Source organism: Rhinolophus sinicus, chromosome 16, assembly GCF_057876585.1.
Source record: "Rhinolophus sinicus isolate RSI-liver-muscle chromosome 16, RSI-T2T, whole genome shotgun sequence".
NCBI lineage: Eukaryota > Metazoa > Chordata > Mammalia > Chiroptera > Rhinolophidae > Rhinolophus > Rhinolophus sinicus.
The window spans coordinates 190,327,500-190,354,920 of NC_142516.1; the positions used below are offsets into that span (position 1 = coordinate 190,327,500).

Genomic DNA, 27,421 nt, shown 5'->3' on the forward strand with positions numbered 1-27,421 from the left:
GGGCAGGTATGTGTTAGAGTCAGGAATCAGCAAGAAAAACTGAGAAGCCGTCATTCAAATTTAGTCCTCTCCTTGTCTCTCTCTGCCCCTTTCTCTCCCCTTCCTCTCCCCTCTCTCTCCTCTATCTATCATCTGTCTGTCTGTCTTTTTTATCCTTCCCACTTCAATCTCTGAGGTTGTCTGTATAATTCTAAATGCAGTGGATTCTGTCTAACTACCTAACTAGTGGATTCAGGTTTCAGTTATATAGAAGTTTGGTTCACAATTAAGAAGGAAATCTCAATTTGAAACTATATTTGGTTATATTTCACAGTGAAATGAGTTTGCATGTTATGATTTCAGGTCTTTGAATTATGTTTTTAATGTGACTGAGACCTGGAATAACCTCCAGGGTGTCATCGCCAGACCCTTCACCTGGCAATGAGGAAATCGTGTAGGGGCTCCCCTCATTTTTCATAGCCACGTTGTACGTTCCATGAGTGTGGAATATGCTAACCCTCAATGAGAAAATAAAGCAGAAGCCCTGCAAATTATCCTAAAGTAGCACGGGGCTTATCTTTAATCTGAACATGGAGAAGTGACCTATCTGGGGGAACAGATTGAGAAGATCTTGATAGAAAAATCCTCCTAGTGGATTTTGCACTGGAAAGATGGTGTGTGGCTCCTTGTCACTCAGGCGGAGAGGCAGCTGAGAGCACAAAAGACTCGAGAGTGGAGGGGATGACACTGGGCCAAGTTCCACAGTCTATTCATGAGTGGAGAAGTGTCACTATTTTACTGTCATTTGTAAATGCTGCTGTTTCTATTGTAACAATAATTCATGTTGAGGGGATGACATTTCATGCTTGGGGGCAAAATCTGCTTAGACTGTTGTTTCCAGTAGTGTATTATAGACACACTGGAATTATGAAATAACTTTCTCAAACTAACTTGATTCATTGATAGAAAAAAAGAGGATTAATGGTGTTAATTCTTGGTGAATTTGTCTCGAATAAAATTGGGGGATTCTCCCCCTCCGCCCCCCACAGAGGCAGTTTTATTACAGAATAGCGTTTCATAGAGAGTGAACTCTCTTTGGAGGAATTGTTTATGTCCTGCAAACTAAGGGACACCAAGAGACTAAATCACCATAATCAATGCAGTTCCACTCAGGACTTTGGGAAGATGTAAACTGTGCTGTAACCGTGACATAAGCAATGATCATTTGAAGAAGCTGAAATGTTTCTTACGATGTACGTACGCCATGTACATATTTTAAGCACCAAACACGAAACGTGATTTTAGAAAATTCCTCCCCTGAGGGAGGTACACTTTGAGAAACCCCATACCCAGCTCCTGGAAAAAAAGGTGGCACCACTCAGAAAAGTACTGCCATGGCATGGCCACTTGGGGGGACACACACAGGGTAGACTTTACACAGAGACTCATTTTGGGGCACCAGCACAGTCAGTGTTATTAAAACACTGATTTCCATAATTAAAAAAAAAAAAGAATGGTTAACTCATTTCTTCTTTCTGGCTGGTCCTGACAAATCTGGAGGCAGTGGTCTTCCACATTATGGTAGTTCAGCAGTCAACAAGAGCTGGCTGTCACGTGCACTCTGTGTGTCCTCACACGGCCCCCTCGGCCTCCTACCTCACCTGCCAGGGAACCACTGATACAAGTCATGAGCTGTGGCCAAAAGCACAGGAGAGGGTGCCCTCCTGTGATGTAACTGAGCCCAAGGGGAAAACATTCTTAGTGAGTCCGTGGGAGTGTGATCCTGATGGGAGAGGGTCATGGGACGTTTGCACAGGTCGGCTGCAGTTGTTCTCCCGGGACCTCAGTGTGTGGCCTTGGGCTGCAGTGGACATACCCCTGCCCTCCTGAACCTTCCATTCCTTTGGACTCCTTGGGTCCAGCTCCGGGGTCCCCAGTGCAGAGGCCACACCTCTGTGTCCCCATTCCGTTCTGAGAGCCTCTAAACCTACACTTTCTGTGCCTCCCTCATCGATGCATACCCAGGCTTCTGTAATGAGATGATTGCTACTCTTTTTCAATTGTCCGATCCAACTTGGATTCTATAAATCAAATAGAATAATCCATTTATCACAATTGCTAGGAGGAATTGGCAAAGGGTCCAACCCAGCCACTGTTTGCAAAACATTTTGAAGTGAAGGGAGGATGTTATTTCTGTATCCAATAGAGATATATTTTGTGTATTTACGTGTGGTGTGTACACAGGGATAATCCATATGCGTGTACACACACACACACACACATACACACACACACCCAAGAGCTTTTGAAAGGCAATGAATCTAAAATTATCAAAAGAAGTTTCATGGAGTGTTTTCATTATCCAGACGTGAAAGGGCTACTAGATATCTGAAGACATTTTCAAAATAAAACCGAGTATGTCCACGTAAGAGAGACATGATCCTCTTAGAGGACAAATATCTGTCTGCCTCTCCTGCACAACTTCTGATAAGAAAGTTCAATACGCGTTTGATCATTCAACTGTGTTTCCCCCCCCAGGTTTTCATTTCTTGTTTCTAAGAGTGCTGTCCCGTGATAGGCATATCAGTCTTCAGAGATGAGAATATAGCCCTGAACTTTTGAGAGTGTTTACATTTCGTATAAAGCAACTCGATCACAGCACAAAATTGCTAAGTGAAACATAAGGGAATTTTCTATGTGGTTATAGGAAAGACATACTAGTACATATTGTATGTGTCTCCATCCACAGACGTGTAGATAGAAACACATACCCACTAGGCATATGGGCGTTTTTATTCCTGAAGTCAGTATGAAAGCCACTTCAAAATGTCGCCAATGAATCATTTAGGTATTTGTTCTGTGCTCCTGCTGACAAGGTGGACAGCAAGCTGTGTAGAGCTGCGTTTCATTCCTAGTGGGCACTGGGAGCGAGGCCTTGTGCCGTCACCGCTGGGGGAGTCATCTTATAACAACCTGCCTTGGGCTTTCTTTCTCTCCTCATCCTTGTGGGCGTCTATTGGGAAAGTGAATGAGAAGTGCAGGTAAACGTGAAATCTTGGGCGCTTGTAAATGCAAAATTTCACAACCTGTTTTGCTTCTCGACTTCTCTGGCCTACTAATAATTACACTTAGGATTGTTAGGAACTCAGTGTTGGGCTATGATGAAGGAGCAAAACCCAATGACTAAGTCCCGTTCTTCTTTGTAAATCAGATGAGACCCAAAGAGGTGTGATAAGAGTTTCAGAAAGAGGAAAACAGGCAGTAGAGACATATCACATTCATACTTGAAATTGTGCAATAAAAACAAGACTTTTAGCTTTCATTCCTTAGAAACAGTAACAATAAAGACTTCAAGTACAGTAGCTTCTTCAAATATCTTTGCTGCCAGGCCAATTATATGACATACTGAAGAGGCCAAAAAAGAAGAAGTAAAAATATAACTTTACAGAGAGTATCAGGTATTTAATTCAGCCCAAGGGAGGCTAAATGAAGCAGTGATACCTAAGTTTAAAATCCATCCCATTTTTTAGCAACAGAATTATATAAGGGCTTGAATATGTGTGTGCACATGTGTATACATGTGCATATGTAAGTATATATGTGTATATATGTATATATATATATATATATATATATATATATATATATATATGTGTGTGTGTGTGTGTGTATACATATATATATATACACATTGTGATAGAAATTCTGTAATTGAAATTTTAAGTAGAATTGTATTTTTATGTTGATTATTAGAAATAAGTGATATGTTGAATGAAACAGAAAAATAAATGACAGGTGCTATTTTCAAAGTGCAAGAGTTAAGATGTGGAAAAATATAAAACTTAAAAATGGAATTTGTATCAGTTCCGACATTGAATCTCTTTCCAAATGATGGTGGGAATTTTTATCCGGTAAAGTCTAGGAACTTTTATTTAGTCATTTCAAGGGTGTGTGTGCATGTATGCGTGCGTGCCGTTCAATCTTTTTTGAATTTTGCCAACTGGCATCCTCTTCTCTAGAAGATATCTAGGTCCAAGGGTCTTCTCTGACCCCAAGGCACAATCTCATGTAATCTGAGATGTGACCCATCTCACTGGTCTTGTGTCCCAGGCAGCCAGACCTGCTCACAATCCCAGCTGTCCCCATGAATCACGTGATCTCATGTATTCAGAACCAGGAAGGGCATGACTTTTACCTCTTGGGCTCAAGTGTCTTTGCACTGTGATGTGTAATCAGAGAAACACTTAAACTTGGACACAGCCCATTGCACTTCCTTATATATTCTACTGTCCCCACCCTACACTGGAATGACAACTTTCTGTGAGGGTAGCCACCTCCCAGGACCTTACCTGCAACCTATAGAAGTCAATCTCTCTAGGGTTCTTCTGTCTACATCAGTTCTCTCAGGAATATACCAATGTCCGAGGTCACCTGCCACTGCCCTAATCGTCCGCATACCTGGACCAGGAAACCATTATCAAGTCTTCAAGGAAGGGGCAGTCATCCTATTTTTATTCAAATTAGTGATGTGGTGTGAAACTTAAGTCCTAACAGTTAAAAATAATACATAGAACTGCTGATGTTCTGAGTTTCTAGAGTCTCTTTTGGAACTCAAAAGCCATGGGCTTGATTCCTTGCTCATTGTATTCAATGGTAGATCCTTTCTGAAAAGAGGGAGTCCTACAGGGGGTAAAAAGGGAGGGAGTGGGGAAAGAAGAATTAAATTGTTATTTCAGTATTTGATCCCATTGGGCAAGTCACCTTGAAATGACTAAGTGGCAGAAGCACTGGCTTGGAAGGGAGATGAGCTGTGTGTATGTGTTTATATAAGTATGGACCCTACCACTGTATGCACAATTTTGTCCAAATCACTGAATCTCTCTAATCATAATTTATCTTCTCCATAAATTAAAAAACTGAAATACCTGGCATATTATCTAATGCCCCTTTCTACTTTAAAATTCTACTCTAATAAAGAACACTTTCCTATACCTATAACCAATCTTGGAAAAATTCTAATATATAATGTTGAATAACTTTTAGCAAATAAATTAGTTAATTTACAGAGAATGTATGTCTAGTAAAACTTCAGAATTCACAGACAATACACATTGTTTTCTGATTATCCAAAATATGGATATGTCACCTGAAAATTACGTCTTTCTGCTACATCTATAGGTGATCATAGATTGTTCTTTCCATTACAAGATATTTCCTTTTATTTATAGACAGTGTTTTTCTCTTATAATTATATAAACTTCTGGTGATTGGGAAAACACTTTGTTTTTAACGTATACCTTTTAAATTCGGGGGCTCTGTCTACCATTATGCGTTGAAGAGATTTTTATCCCCAGTTATTACTCCTGCATTACTTTTTCTAAAAGAACAAATAGAAATTTAGGAGAAAATGGAGGGTATCAATAATTCCATATTTTGTTGAGATATTCAAAGGGTATCAAGAACTTTCATGTGTATTGTAATAGACCCACTGTCACAGCTGGATGGAGAGGCAGAGTAGCTACTGAAAGACTGCTCTGTGAATTATCCTGATTTACTTCTGGAATCTTCCTATTGATTTCCCTAGCTTTCACTTCAGACTGTAAATTTCTTGAATGCATAGAATATGTTAATCAGTATGTCTTTTAGTAGATGACCAATAAATATTTTGAATGAATTAAAATAGATTCTGATTACCCAATATTGCATTTGAACTAAACACATGGTCAAATTCAGGCTCAAATAAAGCAACGAGAGAGACAGTGCCTCTTAAAATAGTAATAATAGCTACAAAAGGAATCATTAAAAAAAAAAAAAAAACAAAACAAAAAAAAAACAGTAAGCCTTGTATTTTTTCCCATGGCATGGAACTATTCCAAGTAATATTAATGAGACTCATACTTGAACAAAAGCAGAGAGATGGAGTCCTGAAATTCTGTCATTGGTTTACAGTGCAGTGAACTGCCTGGTGTGGTGTGCAGCTCTCAGCCAGGCGTGACTCACACAGCCCTGGGCGGTGGCTTTCTGAGACTCTCAGAGAAAATCAATGGAATCGGTAAAACATTGGATAATTTAATTTCTAAGGCCCTTGCTAACTCTTAGGGTACGATTCTAATCTCCTAATGCTGACCAAGCCTTTTTTACAAGCACATTGACATAGGGCATGAAATGCGATGTTATCAAATATTAAGTATTAATGTCAGCTTGCCAACATTTGGCCTTACAGAGGTTTTCTTTAAAGCAATTACATTCACTGGAATAAGATCTAATTTAGTGATTTCCCCCCCTAATTTCCTTAAAATGTACACTTGACATTTTAACTAAACTGTAGTGTTAAGGATATTTGACATTTTAAAATCACAAACACTATGCATTATACAGTGTGTACAATGTGTCACTTTGGAGTGCACTGTTTAATGGAATTGTAACTTCCTCATTAATTTATGTGAAACAAACAGCATTCACGCCGGCCTTCAGTTTCTGATTCGCTTTTCACTGACTTAGTTTTTCTGTCAGCGTTCCCACTTCTGCTAATCAAGGTTATCGCATCGGTGATTTGAGTATCTTGAATAATAGTGAAAAATACTCTGGATCTATTTCTAAGTGCAATTCATCGTAGTAATTTCTTGAGAAATGTGAAAAGAATAAACTTGTTGAATTCTGAGACTCATGTTTGTGCCGAATGAGCACAGAGGGAGAATACAGGAGCTGTTCCCCACACCGGCCTGCTTTTCCTGACACTCACTCACCTGGCAGGCACATTCTGTCCTTTACCCAGCTCCTGGGTGTACGACAGGCATTGCTTTTTCCCCAGTAGAAAATGCCGTCAGTGAGATTCTGTAGGACAACAGGGACGCACCTAGGCAAAGACAGAGAGAGGTATGTTCGGACCCATAGTAACTACAGAGTTTTGTTTTAACTGAGAATGAAACGGGTTTCTTTGTCTCTGGTTATAACTAATCAGGATATTAACAAATAGTTACTGAAAACAAGTTCTCAAACCCCATTGCCGTTCCTAACCATTCTCTTCTTCCTCAATGTAAATGATTCATTAACTGTGGTGTCAGATGAAATCCTAATGCTTAGAAGAGGGTGACGAGGACTGTTTTCTGCAGTGGCAGCTGTGGGGGGAGGGGCGGGTACCTAGACCTCTGGGGAAGACGGGCCCCTTTTGGAGCTCAGCCCGAGTTGGCCCAACCACATGCTAACGCCAGCTTCATCTGTTTAGGCAAAACTACGGCAGAAAACACATGGTAAATAGACCTGTATTTGTGACTTGACTTTTATTCCAGTCATCTCAAAGTGATAAACATATCACTGCCCCAATCCTTGAAATGACTGATTTTCTGAGTCAGGGTAGATGGAGAAGTAAGTCACGTGTTCATAAGATGTAGGTGAGACTAGGTTTGATAGAGATAGGGAAGGGGAAGCGGACTTAACTTTCTTTCTTGTTTTCATTAACTTCCTACTTTGTTAATATGATGGTTAGTTATAACGAGAGACAAAGTGACTAAGACATACGTAGATGCATGGATGACAGCAAGGTAAGTATCAGAAGGGACAGAAATGTGTGCGATCTGCTTTGGGAAGCTGGACATTTGGCACTGAATGTTCTGTTACCAACCCTCAGAGGGAAACTTGAACAGCCCCATGCTTTACTGGGTATTAAAAATAAACCAGTGTCCATAAGAATAGATTTCCTTCAAAGAAAGTTGGATAGCAATAGAATTTATCCCAAGGGTCTTCATGGAGAAGATCTAACCGATGTAATAAAAGTGCCGTCAGCAGCATATTTGCAGAGAGACCAATGAGTGAGCCTCACCAACCATCGTTATACGATTCCTTGTTGTCCACTAGTGCAGTGGAATAAAGACGACACACGTTTGATTTACAGACTTAGCTCTTGAATGTTCTTTACGATCTGTTACTATTAGCTCAACCGTCTTCTCCCACGCCCCTCAGCTGATGTTGGAGTCCATTATTTTGCAGTCGAATGCAAAGGAGTCCATTCCATTTCAGCTCTTTGTAGCAGATCCTGTTCGTATGTTTTATCGACAGTTGTACATGTTAAACCGCTCCTCCCTTCTGACCGGTAGTTATCTAACGTTGCTTTAGAACTCTTAGCATCGTGTGACTTTTTCCTGAGCAGATATAGTTTGACTGTGTCTTCATAATCACAGTTCTTTATAAAACATATCAATGAAAGAAAACATGAATTTGTATTTAAAGTGCTAGCACATTATCCGATGCTTAAACTTATGCTAATGAATATTTAAAACTTCAAAATAGTCTATTGCTAAGTGAAATAAACCTTAATTTTTGCTCCGTTGACTTCTGAAATCTGAAAGTTTTGTTATTAACTACTGTTTTTGTTTTTTCTACTAATTTGATGATTGTAATCTCTGTTAATATTGGCTTCCGTGACTCAGTCCCACCACCTCCAATCTGTTGTCTTATTAAACGTTGTAATTTGTGATCATTACAGATTTACACCAGTTGTAAGGAATAAGACAGAGAGATTCTGGGGACTCTTTGCCCAGTGCCCCCAAAGGTGACATCTTGCAACACTGCTGTCCAAGCGTGAGGAGGACACTGAGGTGGTAGGAGTGGGGGTACAGACCCTGTTCCCCCATAACAATCCCTCAGGTCGTCCTTTCACAGCCACACCCGCTTCTCTCCTGCCCCACCCACTCAGCTCCTGGCCACAAAGAATCTGCTTCCCTTTGCAATAATTTTGCCATTTCAAGAATGCTAAATAAATAAATAAATAAATAAATAAATAAATAAAAAAAATCAAATCCCACAGCACGTGACCTTTTAGGACTGACTTCTTTTCACACTCTGTTCTCCTCTGGAGATTCATCCAGGTGTGGCCCATGAATATCCATTTCTCTTTATTGCTGAGTAAGTAGTACAGCGTGCTATAGCTGTGTCAGAGTTTGTGAGCCAGTCACCCCTTAAAGGACATTGGGGTTACTTCCAGTGTTTGATTATAAAGAACAGAGCTGCTGCAGACATTCATGTACAGGTTTGTGTGAGCATAAGTTTTCATGTTGTCGGGGTGAGTGCCCAGTGCCCAGGAGAGCAATGGCTTGGTCGTGTGGTAGTTGCGTGTGTCATTTTGTGAGGAACTGGCAAATGTCTTTAGGCGGGCAGTGCCCACTAGCGCTGTGCGAGCAATGTGTTTTCTCCACATTCCAGCCAGCTTTGGGTACTGTCACTGTTTTTTTGTTTTGTTTTGTTTTTTGTTGTTTTTGCCATTTGACTAGGTGTGTAGTGATATCTCCTTTCAGTTTTAATTTCCCTATCCCTAATGGCTGATGAATTGGAACACATTTTGTGTGCTTATTTGCCGTCTCCATATCCTCTTCAATGAAAAGAGTCTGTGTCTGTTGCCTGTTTTCTAATTGGATTGTTTGTTCGTTTACTGTTGAGTCTTTTCAGTTCTGTTTTATATTCTAGACACTTGTCCTTTGCCAGATATGTGGTTTTGCAAATATTTTTTTTACCAGTCTTAGCATGTCTTTTCATCCTCTTAACAGGTACTTTCAAAGAGTAACTTTTTTTTTTTATTTTTCATGAATTCTGATATATCGATTTTTCCTTTAATAGATTGTGTTTTTGCTGATTAGTCTAGAATCTCTTTGGCTAGCCCTAGATCTAAACGGTCTTTCCCTATGTCTTTCTTGCTAAAAGTTGTGGTTTATGTTTTACATTTGTATCTGTGGCCCTTATTGAGTTAGTTATTAGATAGTTGCTAGACGTAGATCCAGGCTCATGGGTTTGTTGCCTTTGCTTATGGACATTCAAATGTTCCAGCACCATTGGCTGAAAGGCTTCCTTTACTCCCTCAGCTGTCTTTGCACCTTGTCAGAACTAGTTGGGAGTATTTATGTGGGTCCGTTTCTGGGTTCTCTGTTCGCATCCACTGATGTATGGATCTAGCCCTCCGCCAACACCACATACTCTTAATGACTGTAACTATGAAATAAGTTTGAAAGTGGGTAGGCTGATTGCTTTTAACCTTTTAAAACATTGAGCTATTCTATTTTTTGCTTTTCCATATTAATTTTAGAAAAGCCTTGTCTATATCTACAAAATGTTTTTGATGGGATTTTTATAGAAAATGTTAAACCTGGATATAAGTTTGGGGAAAATTGACATTGTTACAAGGCTGAGCCTTCCTGTCTATTAGCATTGGTATATTCTGTTTAGCGATTCATTGATTTCTTTCTTCACAATTGTACAGTTTTCAGGATAGAATTTTCACATCTTTTGATACATCTCAGCATTTTTCAATGACTGTAAATGACATTGTATCATTGATTTTGGTGGCCATGTGTTCAATGCCAGTATGTAGAAACACAATTGAGTTTCGTATGTGTATTTTCATTCTGTGCACTTACTCACTTCAGGTATTCATTCGAGGAGTTTTCTTATTGGGTCCTTGGCAGAATCTATGTAGATAATTGTGTCACCTGCCAATAGGGGCCATTTTATTTCATCCTTTCCGATCTGCATGCACTTGTTTCCATTTCTTAGCATGTTTCTTTTTTTTTTAATTAGTTTTTCAATTACAGTTGACATGCAAAATTATATTAGTTTTAGGTGTGCAGTATTGTATTAGACATGTATATGCCTTATGAAGTCACCACCCCGATCAGGCTAGTACCCATCGGACACCATACATAGTTGTCACAATATTATCCCTGTGCTGTATTGACATCTCTGTGATATTTTAATAACTGGCAATTTTTATTCCTCAATGCCTTTCACCTTTTTCACCCAGTCCGCTAATCCACCTCCATTGCTTAGCTTGTTATACTGGCTGTATCTTCCAGCACAATGTTGAATAAAAGTGGTGAGACCAGGCATTTTTGCCTGGTTTCAATCTTAGGGGGAAGCACTCAAGTCTTACCACTAAGTGTAATATTAGCCATCGCTTTTATTATTTTTATTATTATCATTATTATTTGTAGATAATCACTGTCAAGTAGGCGATGTTTTCCTCCATTCATATGTCACTGAAATGTCTTCTCATGATTGACTGTTTAAATTTGTCAAATGCTTTTTTCTACTTAGGTTATTACTACCTTGTAATTTTACACTCTAGCCTGTTTTTATGACCATTACATTGATTGATTTTTCAAATATTGAACCCTCTTTACATCCCTGAAATAAACTCTCTTTGTCATTTTGAATAACTTTGGTATCTATTGTTTACTTCTGTTTTCTCTTACTGTGTCAAGGATTCCTGCATCTATATTCATTAGGGATATTGGTTTGTTGTTGTTGCTGCATGTTTTTGTCTGGTTGACTCTCAGGGTGTCTTAGCTTGCTCTTCCACAACAAAATGCCGTAGACTGGGTGCTTAGACAGCAGAAATTGATTTTCTCACAGAAATGTATTTCTGGCTTGAAATCGGATTGCAGGCTGTAGCATGGTCAAGTTCTGGTGAGGACTATCCTGGAGTACAGACACCTGACTTCTGCCTATGTGCTCCTGTGACCTTTTTTCAGTGTATGCATGAGGTGGGGGCGGGGCAGGTCAGGTGGAAGAGAGAGAAGTCTCTTTATCTTCCTCTTCTTATAAGGCCACCAGTCTTACTGGATTAGCACCCTATCTTTATGACCTTATTTCATCTACTTGCCCTGTAGAAGCCCTACTTCCAAATACAGTTACATTGGGAGTTAGGGCTTCACCATGAAGTTTTAGGGCCACAATTCAGTCTATGGTACCGGCAACATTAGTGTGAAAAATGCATAAGCAAGTTTCCCATCCACTTCTATTTTCTGGAAGGGATTGGGTAAAATTGGTTAATTCTTTAAGTGTTTAGTAGCTATTTGAGTGTATTTGGATAGTTGTCTTAGTGTAAATAACAGAATACCATAGGCCAGGTGGCTTATAAATAATCGGAATGGATTTCTCCCAGTTCTTGTGACTGGGGTGTCCCAGATCCAGGTGCCAGCTGATTCTGTGTCTGGCGAGGGTCATTTGCTATTTCACAGATGGCTTCTTCTTGCTGTGTCCTCATGTGGCAGAGGGGCAATGCATCTCTGCAGTCTGTTTTATAAGGGGGGGGGCTAACTCCACTCATGCAGGATCCACCCTCGTGACCTACCACTGCCCAAAGGCCCCACCTCCTAACACCATCACACTGGGGACTCATTTTCAGCATGAATTTGGGGGCACACAAGCATTCAGTATAGCACTAGTATTCTTTGTAAAACCACCTGGGCCTGCAGATTTCTTTTGGGGTAGTTTAATAGTTATTGAGTTACTCAGTTTTTAAATTTTGTATTGGATAAATTGTAGTAGTTTCTGTTTTTTAAGGAAGTTTCATTTAACTTGACAAAATTATGTGTGCAGTTTTTGTAACCTTTTTTTCTTTATGTCTGTGGGGTCACTAGTAAATCTGCTATTTTATTCCTGATATTAGATATGTGTATCTTCTCCTACACCCCCTTTTTTTTGTTAGTCTTTCTAGATGCTTGTTAATTTTGTCAATCTTTTCAAAGAATTAGCTCTTTTTTATTGCTTTTCTCTATTGTTTCTCTGTTTTCAGTTTCACTGACTTCTGCATTTCACCTTTTACTCCTGTGTCTTCTACTTGCTTCAGGTTGATTTTACTCTTCCTTTTTTAAGTTCTTGGTGTAGGAGCTTGGATGATTAATATGAGAATTTTCTTCTTTTCTAATGCACTTTTTCAGCACTATCAGTTTCCCTGTCAGCACTGCTTAGCTGAGTCCTCCAAATTTTGATATGTCGTGTATTAAATTTTATTTAGTTCAGTGCATTCTTTTAAAAGTCTCCTTTGAGACCTTCTCTTCGATCTATGGATTATGTAGACGTGTGCTGTTTAATGACTGGCGATTGTCTTTTCAGTTTTCTCTTATTGGTTTCTATTTTGATTCTGCAACCCACAGAGACTGTAATTAGGTTCAGTGCCGTGGACTTACTGGCAAGCCACGATTTCTCCCATGGGGAATAAACATTCAGGTTGATTTCTTCTGGCTTCAGAGGTTTGTGTTTGGGCTACACTAACCCACATATCTGTAGACAAAGTACTTAATTAGTAAACTTTATGTAAATATAAACTGATGAAGCATTTTTTGACCTTTTAAAAAGCTCTTAGTTTGTAAAGTAATATGCACATTATACTAGTTCACTCATTTGGAGTTCTGACTTTACTCTCATTAAAATTCCTAAATATATCCAAACCTAATGATAGGTGGAAAATATATCTTAGAACTCAAAAGATTTGTCTTGAAATCCAAACATGAAAATCAATTCATTTGACCTCTGCTCAAGGTGGCAATTGATGTTGAATTATTATGCTGTGAGTAGCATATGTTTTCTTCTCAAGAGAAACTGTGATTTATTTTGGGGAGATATTAAGAATAAGTACATTAATATGAGATGTTACAACCCACCATCTAATAATTTAGGAGGAATATAATGAACTCAAAAACAGATGCCAAGTCATCTTATGTGTGTAACCTGTTTGAGGACGACTTTGTGTTGCCTCCAGTTCTATCTGCTCTGTTTAAAACAAGGGTGTGTTCTAGCGTTCCTTCAAGAAGTAATCTTCTGAAAGCAACCTAGGTGTTTATCCAAAGATGAATAGACAGAGAAGATGTGACATGTGTGTGTATACATGCACACACAATGGAATGTTACTTAGCCATAAAAAAGAATGAAATGTTGCCATTTGCGACAACATAATTGGACCTAGAGGGTATTACGTTAAGGGAAGTAAGTCAGACAGAGAAAGACAAATACCATACCCTCTCACTTACATGTGGAATCAAAAAACAAACAAACAAAACGAAACAAAAACGGACACCTAGAAACAGAGATCAGAGGGAGGTGTTTAGGGATGGGTGAAAGGGGGAAGGGGGACATAGTCAGTAATATTGTGACAAGTCTACACGGTGACAGATGGGTACTAGAAGAAGTGGGCATGATCACATCCTTTAAGGTATAAAAATTTTGAATCACTATTGTACACCTGAAACTAATATAATCAATATAAGATTGTACATCAAATCGACTTAAACAAAAAATAAACTTATAAGATAAGGATTTTAAAAAAATCTTCTCAAAAATTGTTTAACTAACTCTGATGCTCAGACAAGCTTACTTACCTAGCAACATCTTGTGTACAGATCATGTCATTGTTTAATGTCATACCTCAAATAAATACACCACAGTGGAAAGAGAAATAGGATGTATTCATCAAATTAGCTTCAGTAACAAATTCATGCTTTCTAACAATATGCATGTGTTGTTTTGGTATTTAGACTCTCGGGATTTGAGCTGCCCTCCTCCATCGTCAGCACGGGATCTGTCCTCACGCTGTGGTTCACCACTGACTTCGCCGTGAGCGCCCAAGGTTTCAAAGCCCTGTATGAAGGTAGGACGGTTACTGCCCTCTGCACACCTCACTGCCCAGACCATCTCACACTTGCCACTGGGGATAAAGGTTTTAATGTCAACTTCTATTTTCTGGGTGATTTTGTGGTGCAAACATTTGACTCTTGTGGCATACATTGATGATTGGAGAACACTATTTGGTATCATTGCCAATCATTTTAGCACAAAACGTGTGTTTACAGTTTCCCTTTATTGATAGTACTCTTTTTAATTGGAAAAGTGGTTTTACTTTTGATGTGTAGCAGAGATGTTTTGAGAATCTTGACTACTAATTGACAGCACTCCTTTACTGTGAAGAATTTATTTTTAATGCAGATGAAGTTTCTTAAAAAAAATTGTGAAGTGATAATACTGACAGTCCTTAAGTAAAGGGAATTTTATTAAGTGAGTTTTGTTTTCAAAGTTGAAACTTCTAATTGAGAACATTATTTTGTTTTACTGGTAGGTCATTGCGTGAATCAGGCTTGGGTTTCATTAGTTTTCGTGTTTTCGGATTTGTGTCTAGGGTCCCTTGGAGTCTCGCTCTCATTACTGAACTAGTTTGGGGAAGACATTTTAAAAGGATAAAAGAGAGCTGAACCTTTGATAGAGGAAATAATACAGATGATGACATAACACATTCTATTTTTATGAAATTGCACTAGTGATAATTTAAGTGCAAATGCTGAGGGAGGTCTATTTTAGTCTTGTTTCATATAGATATTTAAAAACTTTCTCTCCTGCGCAGTACAAAGGCTATTATTTTTAACATAAATCCCAGAGCCTGTGAATTGAACACTGTGGTCGGGGTGTAGGCCCATCGCTGTTTAGAACACACACCCTTGACTTCGGATATCCTTCTGGGCTAAGTCCTGTCTGCATGTGCTTGCATTCAGAGTCCTCGGTACACTTGAGCAAATTCATTCTTTGCGGAAAATAAAGTCTACGTGTGCTTTGTGCAACTGAACTTAGCTTGTATGGGATTATCAGAAAGTGCACAGGTGGAATGTCCTCTTTGCACACAAGTAAACTGGCCAGTGCATCCTTCTGTTTAAAGTTCTGTGAGGAACGATCCTTAGGATGATAAGCTATTCTGACGGCAGAGTCTTCCAGGCCACTGTGTTTATATATAAACCAGCATCAGTGACATGGAAGGATGAATCATCCTTCTGTATGTTACTATCGGGCAGTAATTTATTCTTTGGAGAGTAACACGCTAATTTAAGATTAATAGGTGCTATTTGCTTTCAAATTTTCTTATATCTACCACTTCCTGTGTATCCTAACTTCACATAATTTCTTTTTTTGCTTAACATTGCAAAAGTTTTCTAAGGCAATCCATACCAGTCATCCGTGAAATGTAATGTCCAGATATCATGTCTGATATTTGCTCATCAGGTTGATAAGTTTCCACATTCGAGAAATCTTGGCAAATTTCGTCCCCTTCCTGACAAAGTTGGTACTTGAAAATCATGTTTTGCTGAATTTCCTAAGATAAATGTTACAGAAACTGTTGGTGTGGAGTGATTGCCAAAGGAATAATTGGATCTTTCTGGGCTTTTGTTGTTGGTATCACTGGTTACCATGATGGTATAACAAAACACAACTGGGGAGATTGTCTCTGTAGGAAAATATTTATGAGTACCTAAAAATTATTGCAAAATTACTAGAAAAGTTAACAGGACCATAGTTAAATGTGTATGTGTGTGTGTGTGTGCGTGAGTGTGCCTGTGTTTGTACGTGTTTAAATTGATATGTGGAAATGCTCTTTTTGAAATTTATGTATATATATATATATATATATGTGTGTGTGTGTATTTTTTTTTCTTAGTCAATCTAATCTTTATTATTTTTAAAAATGTTTTATTAAATTTATTGGGGTGACATTGATTAGTAAAATTATACAGGTTTCAAGTGTACAATTCTGTAATACATCATCTATATATCACATTGTGCATTCACCACCCAGAGTCAGTTCTCCTTCTATCACCATATATTTGATCCCATTTACCCTCATCTACCACCCTCTTCCCCCCTTACCCTCTGGTAAGGACTAAATTATTGTCTGTGTCTATGAGTTTTGTTTGGTTTTCAAATGGTTACATTGCAATATAGTCTATTTACAAGTAAATACTAGTTGTTTTTTTGTGAAGTGCTTTGTCATCAAAAGCAAAATCGTATACAATATTTAATGTCAGTATTTTAAAAATATTTCCCAATTAGCTTAAAGGTCTCCTGAGGAAATAAATTTGTACTGTCTGAAGAGAAAATAGTTAATTGCAGTGTAAAATTAAGCACTAAGGACTTTATCTAGAGGGGAGTAAAGCTTCCATCACAAACACCGACTGAGTTATCAATAGTTAGATACAATGTGATGCACCGAGGTGACGTCACTGGGAAAAGGGAGATATTACTAAGAACAGTACATAAAGTATGCAAATATACCTTTCAAATATAATATAAAGCAGAACCAAGGATAATTGTCAGAAAAATATCTGAAATTTTTTGGAACCAAAACATTGAGTCCTTTTGATGAGTCAGGTTTCTGTCTTTCTCATTAGGTTTTATTTGGATGGGACTGTCCATCAGGTAATTAATATAAGCAAAATAATACAATAAAATATTGATGTTTTACCCAAGACAACTGAAGGAAATTTAATTTATATAGAAAATACAAAATCAGCATTTTTAAATATGATTTCCTCTAATCTTAATCTAATACTATTTTCTTCCAAATAAAATTAGGATTTGTTTAATATTATCAGTTTGATATTCAATTTTTTTATTCAAATTCATTTGCTTGAATTGAAGGATAGCTTCCAAACTTTTAAAATCTGTCTAATCACAATAAACAAACTTAACTTGGGCGCTTAACTTTTTATTTTTTCTGGCAGTACTTTGGAATAGGTAACATTTACATGAATTGTTATTCATGCATGGAAATATTAAGCCACATAACAAGTATGGAAATAATGAATTAAAACATTCTAATGTGTTCAGTCATTGCACGTAACCCTGGAAATAAAAAGGAAATATTTATAAATTTCACACTAACATTACCACACACAGTAATTAACTCTCTTAATCTGGAGCCTGTCAGGGTCTTAGTAAGTTTATAGATTGTTGGTGAAATCAACACATTTTAACCCATAAATACAGAATAATGAAATGGATGTGACTAACTTAATAGGGTGTTTTACAATATTTCATTTGCTAGTTCCATTGTTGAACGTTATTCTTGATAGTAAACCAAAGAATGTGCATCATTTTCTCTGGTAAATTTATAACAGAAAATATTGGGATTGCACATAATTTAAAATAAGATGGGCATACTATTGAAATTCCTATATTTGTCAAACAATGAACTACTAGGTATATAAATAGTATTTATTCCTGTATCCTATTTGTTGACCTTCATCAAGATCTTGATTACTAGAGAAATTGCTTGTTTTGTTTATCAAGTTTATGCTATACCAAAAAATCATCTAAATATCAGAAAATTGATGTGGCATGTCAGCACATGGAAAAGTGTGACGTCATAACAAACATACATGACAACACATGGTGACATGTATTAATCTAGAGACTGTGTCCCAAAAAAGCCTGTCATTCTGATGCTTTTTTTAATTTTTTCACTTTTTAAAAGGGAATTCCTCTATTTCCTAGTCAATTTTCTTAGTAATGACAAAGTGAACTAAATGTTAGAAACGTTAATGAGTATATGATGAAAACTTCCAACTCCAGATATTAGTTGCTTTGGTTCCGATTTTGATTTATTTGTAAATGATGTTTCTTTTGTTAATGCACATCTTTACGTGTATCCTGAATGTCATTTCAAATGTTTCATAAACTATTTGGTAATTTTTTTATATATTGACCTTTAATAATTTATGTCTTGATTGTATTTTAAATATTTAGTTTTCATGAATTATTTACCATGATTTAGGTTGACTTTTCCTATATTTTTGTAGGAACAATCAGTTTTCTTTGACATTGATTGCAGTTTTTATAATCTAGCATTTTGTGTGAAGTAGAATTTTTTCGTATAGTACAACTTATATTTGGATAGAAAGCGCCAACTGTGTGCATATCATGAATCCAACATGTATTCACTAAAGTAAATTATTTCTTTGTACAGAACATCTATAGTGTTCCCATTGATGGAGAACTAGCTTTTATTTGAACAATGGGCAAAGGCCTTATCCATGGGATGGTAGCTTTTTTTTTCTAAAGAACTTGGAATGAAGATCATATGCATATTTTGACATACATACTCACTTTTGCAATAATTGCTTAATGAGGCAGAAAGAACGTTAAATTAGATTCTTGTTTAAGGCAAAGCTGATAAGAAACAAAGGAATCTGTTCTCTTTAAAATTTCTTTAAAAACGCTGGCTGACATTGTAGTTAAAAAGGGAGAAATTTTAACCACGAATGTAGACAGTCAAATATTTTGATCAGAAAATACTAATTTTACCTACTCAACATTTATCTCAACTTCCTAATGTGCCATCTTTGAATATATTGACCTTAAATTTTGTGCAGGAAATCTGTAACAATCTGAAAGTGTCAAGGTCTATTTTAATGCAAAAATACTGGAGGTAGAGGGAGGAGGAATCCAACATTCCTAAATAGTAAAAGTTTGCTTGGGGCAGGAACTTGTGTTTCATAGGAAACAGCTCATTAGTTGGAGTGAGAAAAACAATTGCCAGTGAAGATGGTTTAAGAGACTCCCGTGGATTATAAAATGTTCTCCTAAGGAAGTCATTTCTTTCAAGTGTTCTTTTTTTTATCTTGAAATTATTCATTTTATCAATCATAGCATTATGTTATGCTTACTAAGGTATAAGTACCTCTATGGATGATGGATGGATGGATGAATAGATAGACAGATGATAGATAGATGATAGAGTGATAGCCTAGAACAGTATAAACTCTTATATACATTTTGTTATTAAATCCTGACAAGATTTCTATAAGTGAAGTGCAATTGCTTAATATTATCAGGTAGAGAAAGTGGGGAGGTGACCTGCAGTAATTTAGTTTGCCAGTGTCTCATAGCTACTAAATAGTGCAAGCAGACGTTGAACATAAGTCTACATTTGCAGTTGTAATTCTTAGCCATGCAGCATATATCATCTCATATACTTAAGTTTATTTGTGTATACAAGCATATGCAAATACATTCATAAATATGTGCATATATGAACATGCATGTATGCACAAGATAATTTCATTTTACACATGTATACATATACAAATATATACACACAGTGGTTATATAAATGAACACACATTTACTCATTCATTCTCTCGTTTATGTATGAAGCATTCATTGAGCATCTAGCAGAGACGCAATACTAACAGGAATAGAAAGATAAGAACGGTGCTTGTTCTGAAGGACTAGTAAAGGAGAAATGACAAAATTCAGTAGAACATAGAGTGACAGTTACAGGGTTTGACAACCAGGCAAAACGGGAAGGTCAGGTGTATGTGGGGCCACGTAGACATCATGGCAGAATTCCTGCTTGGGCTATATCTCCAAGAATGTCTGTCTTCAGAGTTCTCGTGCTAAGAGCTTCCCCGGAGCAGGCGCCGACTAGCAGTTTTCCGGGAAGACAGATACCGGGAGGGTATTTCTGAGTGAGGGAGAATCACGAGCAAATGCAGGGAGAAAACACACACCATCTTTAAAGCCAAAAGCAGTTTGGTGGACCGGAGAGGGGGATGCAGAAGCAAGAGGAAGCTGATGGGAGTATCTGAAGGGGAGCCGAGGGGGGCCGTCCTGGGCCCTGATGCTCAAAGGTCCAGGCTGGACACTCCCAACCTAACTCCCAGTTTGGAGGTCAGCTTTCCATTGGCTCATCCAGGAGCCTGAGTACTTTCTGCCAGCTGGCCTTAGAGAAAAGTCACTGTCTACAAAATGACTAGTGGAATCTAGTCACTGTGCTACAACAGGAAGTAGAGTGCTTTTGTTTGCGCTTTTGTTTGCATCTGCTTCCATCTTATAATTGTGTCATGTTTGGTGTTTGAATCTTGGTTGCGGTATCCACAATGTAAGCAGAGAGAAGAGGGATAACCTGGATTAAATGGATTCTGAATGCTTGTCGCACTTTTAACTTTAGCTGTTAGATGGCATATACACCATCACTGATGGTATTTTCTTTTGGATGCTTGAGGACAATGATGGGCTCTGAGGAAACAAACAAACAAACAAAAACCTGAGTCCTTGATATTTGGCACAAAGTAAATATTGAAAATAATTTGATAAAAAGTCTCCACTCAACCCCAACTTAATTTCGAGGAATTCATATTTCTTTTCCTCAAAACCTAAAAGAATTGCTGTGTCCCACAAGCAAATCCTCTTTAAAAAATAATAGACTCAATACAGGCCATCCAATTAAACCTGTAAGAACTTAAAATGGACTTTCATTTATTATACATTTATTTTATGGAAGTGAATGGCTTACATTTTCATACAGTACTTAGCTTTTCACCAGGTAAAAGCGAATCTTGGCTACAACACACACCTTTCATTGTGGGTTTCACTAAGTCATTAAGTCCGGGGGTGGGGGACGGCTTCTTACTGCGAGTGTGTTTCTCCTTGGCTGAATGCATTTGGCATTTCCCTCTGACACATCCCTCAAGCAGAATTTTCTTTCCTTTAACATCCATGAATCTGGATTTAAAAGGAGCAGCTAGATTATTACCCTTCAAGCTCAAAGCTTTATTTAGAATGTCAGCACTGATTTATTTCTCCCTTGAAGAGATTATCCAAACTCAACCTGAATTAAAGCACGGAACAGGAGTGACCCACGTGGCAGGAGAGAAACTCCCCTCGTGGGAGAAGTGTTGGTGAAGGAACCACAGTTAGCTGTCCATTAGTTGACACGCTAACATTAGTTTGGACTTAGAACAATTACTGAAGCTTCCAAATGGGAAACATCTAGAATGACTTTCCTCTTGATAATTTAGGTAAACTAGCTTGGTGAGCCCAGGTAAAGACACACTTTGCAGTGAGGACACACTTGGTGTTTGTAGCGAGCAGAGCTGTTGATCTTCATATCAGCCCTTCACTAGGCTTACTTGTCAGAGCCTGGCATCTTGTGTGTGCTCCATTTGCAGATTTTCGACAATGGGTGCATTGGAACCACAAAAGGTTTTCAAACGACTTTTGAAAATAATTATTACTGTTAGTAACATCAATACAAACATTTCTAAAAAGCCCAGACTTAGGAGAAATATGATTGTTTTCTGAAAGGTCAACGTTAAGGCAATCAAATGCAATAGACAGACTCACCCTGCTCAACTGTTGAGTGACACTTTATGGTTTTATGATGAGCTGGTAAGCTGCATATTCGAGTTAGGGTGACATTTCTTTTCCTTTTTTCCTCAAATCTTAACTAATGTAGGTAGGCGTTTTGCTGGTGTTTAGTTTCTTCATTTGTTCATTCTTTACTCTAAAATAAGAAGAACATAAGCTGGAGGTCACTGAGGAAAGGCAAAATTGCATCTTTTGTGCTTCTGGGTATATATGGTTAGTTCAAGGCAGTGCAAGGAGGAGACATGAAAGAGTGAGGTTGATTGGGATTGTGGAGAAAAGAAACAAAAACAAAAGCAGGCATACAATGACTGAAATCAAAAGGATCCAAGGACAGTGGAAATGAACATTAAATATTTAAATTAGGAAAGAACATACTACAATTTGATACATAAAATCATTTTCGTTTTTGGAGGAAATTAGAGAAATACCTCCCCTTTTCAGGGTCTTTTGTGAAGGATAGTTATATCATATTATATGTAATCAACCTGAAGCCATAGCTAAAAGTGAAGCTTGAACCAAATATACATCTAAATGATAAAAAAAAAACACCGAAAAACAGAGATATTTATTTACCTGCAGTGTTCCTAAATCAGCCTGCAAGAGATTTCAGAGTTCATTTCCATTTCTGACTTTGCACTTAATTTTTAAACTTAATTTATCATTGGTTCTGATATTCTTGCTACTGAAGGTTGATGGGTCACTGATTAATGGGTCATCTGTGTTGCTAAGTCTAAGCATATTTTTCGAAGGGTGTGTTAGCCTAAAGAGTTTCCAGACTTGTTAAGCAGTTTCTTTCTTCTTCTTTTTCTTCTTTTTTTTATTGTTTAAATGTAGCCAGAAAATGGTAATCCACAGTTTCTTCTGAATAATAGACACAATGGTGACCTCTATAGGATTCATACTCTCAGATGGTCGGTTATGGGTTTATTCTGAGTTTCAACAAAATAAGGCATTGATTGTTTTGATTGACTTGAAAAGGCATCACGTAGAATTGTACTGTGTGTGTGCATTTTCTATAATCAGTCACAGCTTGTCGCTCATAATTGCTTGTTTCACTTCTGATTCTTTAGTGCTAATCGGACAGTATAAACCTAAGAGTGAACCATCTTCAATGGTGTCCAAGCATGGATCAAAAGATTGAGATACAGAAATGAAATTAAGCTTTCACGTAAATAAATCTGTATCTTTTGCATTTCTGTGCATTCTCCCAAATCTTTTCTCTGAAAACAGAGAATGGTGACCCCACGCCGCTAACATGCCTGCCTCGTGACATTGGAGGATGAAATGTCCTTTCCAGATAGCCTCCTGGTTTGTTGAACAAGCTTCCTTGCAGACACTCTTGACTTTGGTTCTCTCAAAATACAACCTTACTTTTATTTTCTATCTTTGGAGAATAAAATGCCATTTAATGAAAGAAGAGTGGCCTGGGGCTTGTCAACTTACAACGTTAATTTGTATGCATCCCCTTAAGCTTCAGTAGTCATTTTAATCATATATATCTTGTAAGATTTAATTTTGATTTCCAACCAGGCATCTATTTTTTTCCCTAAAATATGTTTTCGAATATTAGATTAATGGAATGGAAAGCCACGTTGGGGAAGGAGAGGAGGGTGGATGAGTGGACAGCTGGTGTGTGGGGACATCTCAGTTTTCTCCTGCATTCTGCCTGGTGTAGGAGGTAACAAATGGGAGATTTTATGCAGGACACATTTCAGCTCTGGATGTGTTATCCATCTTAACTCAGAAAAATGGGGTTTCAGCATTCCACATCTTATTTTTCATTTTTTAAGACTTTCACACTTGCTCAAAACCTTCCCACATGCCATAAATCTGACATGTGTATCATAATTTACATATTTACTTGACTTTTTTTTGGAAGGAAAGCTCAGATGCATGAATCATGAGAACAGCTATGGCTTTTTATATGAGTGCAGTGGTAACAAATGATCGTTGTATTATTTAAGTTCACCACGTCACGAGAACCAGCTCACATGTGTTTACAATTAATCCTCTGGCAGCATATTTATTACTGGGGTTCCTAAAAAATTAAGTGAGGTATCATTTCATTTGTACACTGTATAAAATAATTGCAACTTGCTTTCAATTTAAACAATGAATGAAATACATTACAATGAAAAACTGCATCACATTACAACATTACATATGTTAATGTTTTGTATTTTAGGTAGTATTTTTGCCTCATTTAATTCTTTCAGTTTTCAACAACCTCAATACAAGACGACACCTAGTATCTTAAACCAGAGTCACATTAATACTTTAAATTAAAATAAAAATAGACTTTATCATACATTAACTTTCATTTAATTCTTAAAACTTCTTTAAGTAGATACTTTATTTGTATAGAGTTACCCCAAGAGGTAAGGTAATTTTCCAAATGTTACACTGACGTCCAGGGGCAGAGAAGAGCTGGAATGTGGTATCTCTAAAGAGAACTGACCAGCTCTTTCTGTCAAGGGCCAGACAGTAACTGTTCCTGGCTCTGCAGTTGTCTGGTACAGCTGCATGGGACGGCAGCCCTACACAGCGCTCCGTGCATGCGGTGGTTGTGTGCCAATAAAACTATTTAGAAATAGGCGGCCGTCGTGAGGGACCGCTACCCTAAGGCTGGGTGTTCTTTGCTTCTGTGTCAGTTCGGCTTCATTATTTAGCTCATCCTGTCAAAACACTGTAGAAAAAATAAGTGGACTTAAGATGGGCTGCCCTCAGTCGCCGGTCTAAGTGTTTTGATGGAACTGAGAAGATAATTTCGTTAATCCTACAAGTCAAATACCAGGTGATTCCAGAGTTTCAGGGAACTAAATCACTTCTAAGTTGATAATCAGCACATTGTCTGGTGTTATTTACGCACAGGGCTTGCTCAAAATGTTTGCCTTTGTGTTTTTGTGTGAGTCGTGGCCAAGAAGGGGGTCTGTATGTCCTGCTGTGGCCCCATCCCACAGGCCTACCCCTCCTTTGTGTGTGTTCTCCTCTTAGACACTCCTGTTGATAGGCACTGCTCTTGGGTTTCAACCTGAAAGAGACTCCTTAAACTTCTTAGTATAAAATGTGAATCAACTAACCAGAATCCCTATTTCCATCTTATCGCTGCCTAGAGAACAGTTACTGTGTTTCCCTGAAAATAAGACCTAACCAGCAAATAAGCCCTAGCACGATTTTTCAGGATGACATCCCCTGATCATAAGCCCTAATGTGTCTTTTGGAGCAAAAATTAATATAAGACCTGGTCTTATTTTCCGGGAAACACAGTAGTGAAAGGTGTATTAGGAAGACGTGGCTGCTGAGATCTAATTTTTATGCAGTTGGGGGAAAAAGTTGAGTTTTGGATGTCACTTTCCTAGCACGTCTATTTGTTACTTACATTTCCCTAAATTGTGTCATTTTGAGCACAAATGAAGCCCTGGAGGCCCAGTGGTGACTAGTTCGCATTGTTTTAGTTGTTCTCTCCGAGGACGCATGCAGTACGGAAGGCACTGTTGGGAGAGGATTTGGAACACTCGACGGTGTGAAACTCTGCCAGCGGAAAAGTCCTGCTCAGCATAACGGAGCTGTAATGTGTGCACGATGATGCTCACGGCCATCTGACAGCTGTGTGGCTCCTCTGTGAAATGAATTAGTGCCGTCATTTTACTAATAGACCTAAAATAAAATTGTCGGCATTGTTTCTGTGAGCAGTTCTGACAGAACCCGTCTAAATGAGTTGTCCTCTCATGGGTACAGTCTTGCCTGTTACAGGACAGGCCATCAGAACAGGGGGCATTACTCAGAATACTCACTGAGGGGCAAAATGCTTCTCAGAGTGAGTATCACTTAGGATGACCATGAATACCCACAGACGTGTCTACACCAGGGAGTGGCTCCCTTGTAAAGCGAGTCCCAAGGCATACACTGCCCTGGTCCAGCGCACTTGGATGTAATTGCCCATTGAACTCAGATACATCTGCAGCATTTCTTTGAGGTCTGGCATTGTGCTAAATCTAAAGGTGGTTTCGTGAAAAGCGATAGATCTGCTCTGCCTTGTGGAGCTGACCGATGAGAAGGGGCATGTGTCTTGCACAGGGGTAATGCCATGCTGTGCAAAGTCATGTTTTTGTGTTTGTTTTTTATCATCAACAACAAAAAATAAGAACAAAAACCCTGATGTTTTGTATAGTATAATAGAATCCAGTGAGATGGCTTCATGACATTTATATTAGAATTATTCATTAAATTGCTAGGTGTTTTACATAATCTTATTTTACTCTTTTAAACCACATTGATATCATTGGGTGTTAAAATCCTCGCTTTACAGATGGACTGGAGTTAAGCAGCTGGTTTGTGCTCACGCAGCTTGTAGGTGGCTGGCCCCCACATTTGAAACCATTGATTCTCTAAGAAACTTGAGAAACAAACAAACAAAAAGTACTGAGTCTCAAATTAGGTGCCATTCCTTCAGTCTATTAAGATAATTATTATTTTCCTCTGTACTTCACTTTTCCAAGCTAAGTATTCTCAGTTCATGCAAAACCATCAGTTTGAATAACTAACAGACCAAAATGGTCCTTTGAATAAAATGCATTGTGCAGCTATGCCTTTTCAGAAGTGAGAGTGCATCCAGATGTGAACTGATGTGAGTGGGGAGCACAGAGGTCTGAGGTCCCCTTTTCTGAGCAGTGGACTGCTTGGTGGGGGGGGGGGCAGAAGTAGTGGGAGGGCGTGGTCCTGTTGCTGGGCTCGGGACAGACCACCTATGGTCAGACTCCAGTTTTTATGACTTCCTGTTGTGCCCTGGGAAAATGCCTTAACCCCTTTGAACCTGTTTCCACATTTTAAAACCAGGATGATAGTAACAGAGTTAGTGACATGGTAGGCTGTTTGGGAGAATTAATTGAGTGAATTAAATGTGCACTGAGGGCCCTACCAGAGCGCCTGCTGCAAAGTAAGTGTTGGCTGTTGTGATGGGAGGTTGATGTCTAGTGGCAGAGGGTTCGTACATTAAATCCTGCTCACAGCTATTCAGTCAGTTTCTATTTAACAAGATTAATTATAATGACGTTAAACGTGATCCAAATGAATTTTACACATGAATATGACATAAATAAAATATAATGTTAGTTCTACAAACACAACATAAGTAATATAAATGGCATAGCTGTTAACCATGAATTCCACATAAATTCATATCTTGATACCAACTAAACTCAATTGTTTTTTAAATTTAGATTTAATGTTGTAAACATCATCTTTTCAAACATATTTCCCCCACTCCCCCCATCTTTGTATTTATATTCTATTTCCAAATACATGCCTGTACTCTCTAACAATTTCTACATAAATGTGCATCATGTGAAACATGCAAACAGGACTTTAATAAATGTTAGGCTAAAAGTAAAATGATTGGAAAATGCAAAATTAAATAAACGGTTTCCTGACAAGATGTTAAAAGCCACAGTTAAAGACATTGTGTTTTTCTCACTAATGCATTTAATATTCCCATGATCATGTGGGTTTCCTAGAGGGAGCTTTTGTGAGCAGTGTTTCCCAAACTTGATTGGGCCATGAAATTAATTTTCATGGAGTTTCTCATGAGGGTGGGGTAACTGGGAGACCTTTCGAGAAAACCTGCTAAATCCTCCCCATCATTGTCCCCAGTTTCCTATGTCCCCCCCTGAGCTTATCAATCCCCTTTCGGTAGAATGTATGATGCATT

The 27,421-nt window shown here is 38.0% G+C and overlaps 1 protein-coding gene across 2 annotated transcripts in view; it reads left to right on the forward strand.

The window, feature by feature from the left end:
• Positions 1–27,421, forward strand: part of CSMD1 (CUB and Sushi multiple domains 1) — a 1,607,858-nt gene that overhangs the window by 468,932 nt on the left and 1,111,505 nt on the right. For both annotated transcript variants that reach the window (XM_074329288.2, XM_074329289.2), the window contains exon 3: positions 14,280–14,392. In XM_074329288.2, coding sequence (XP_074185389.2) covers positions 14,280–14,392 — 113 coding nt within the window. The remainder of the gene's footprint in view (positions 1–14,279; positions 14,393–27,421) is intronic.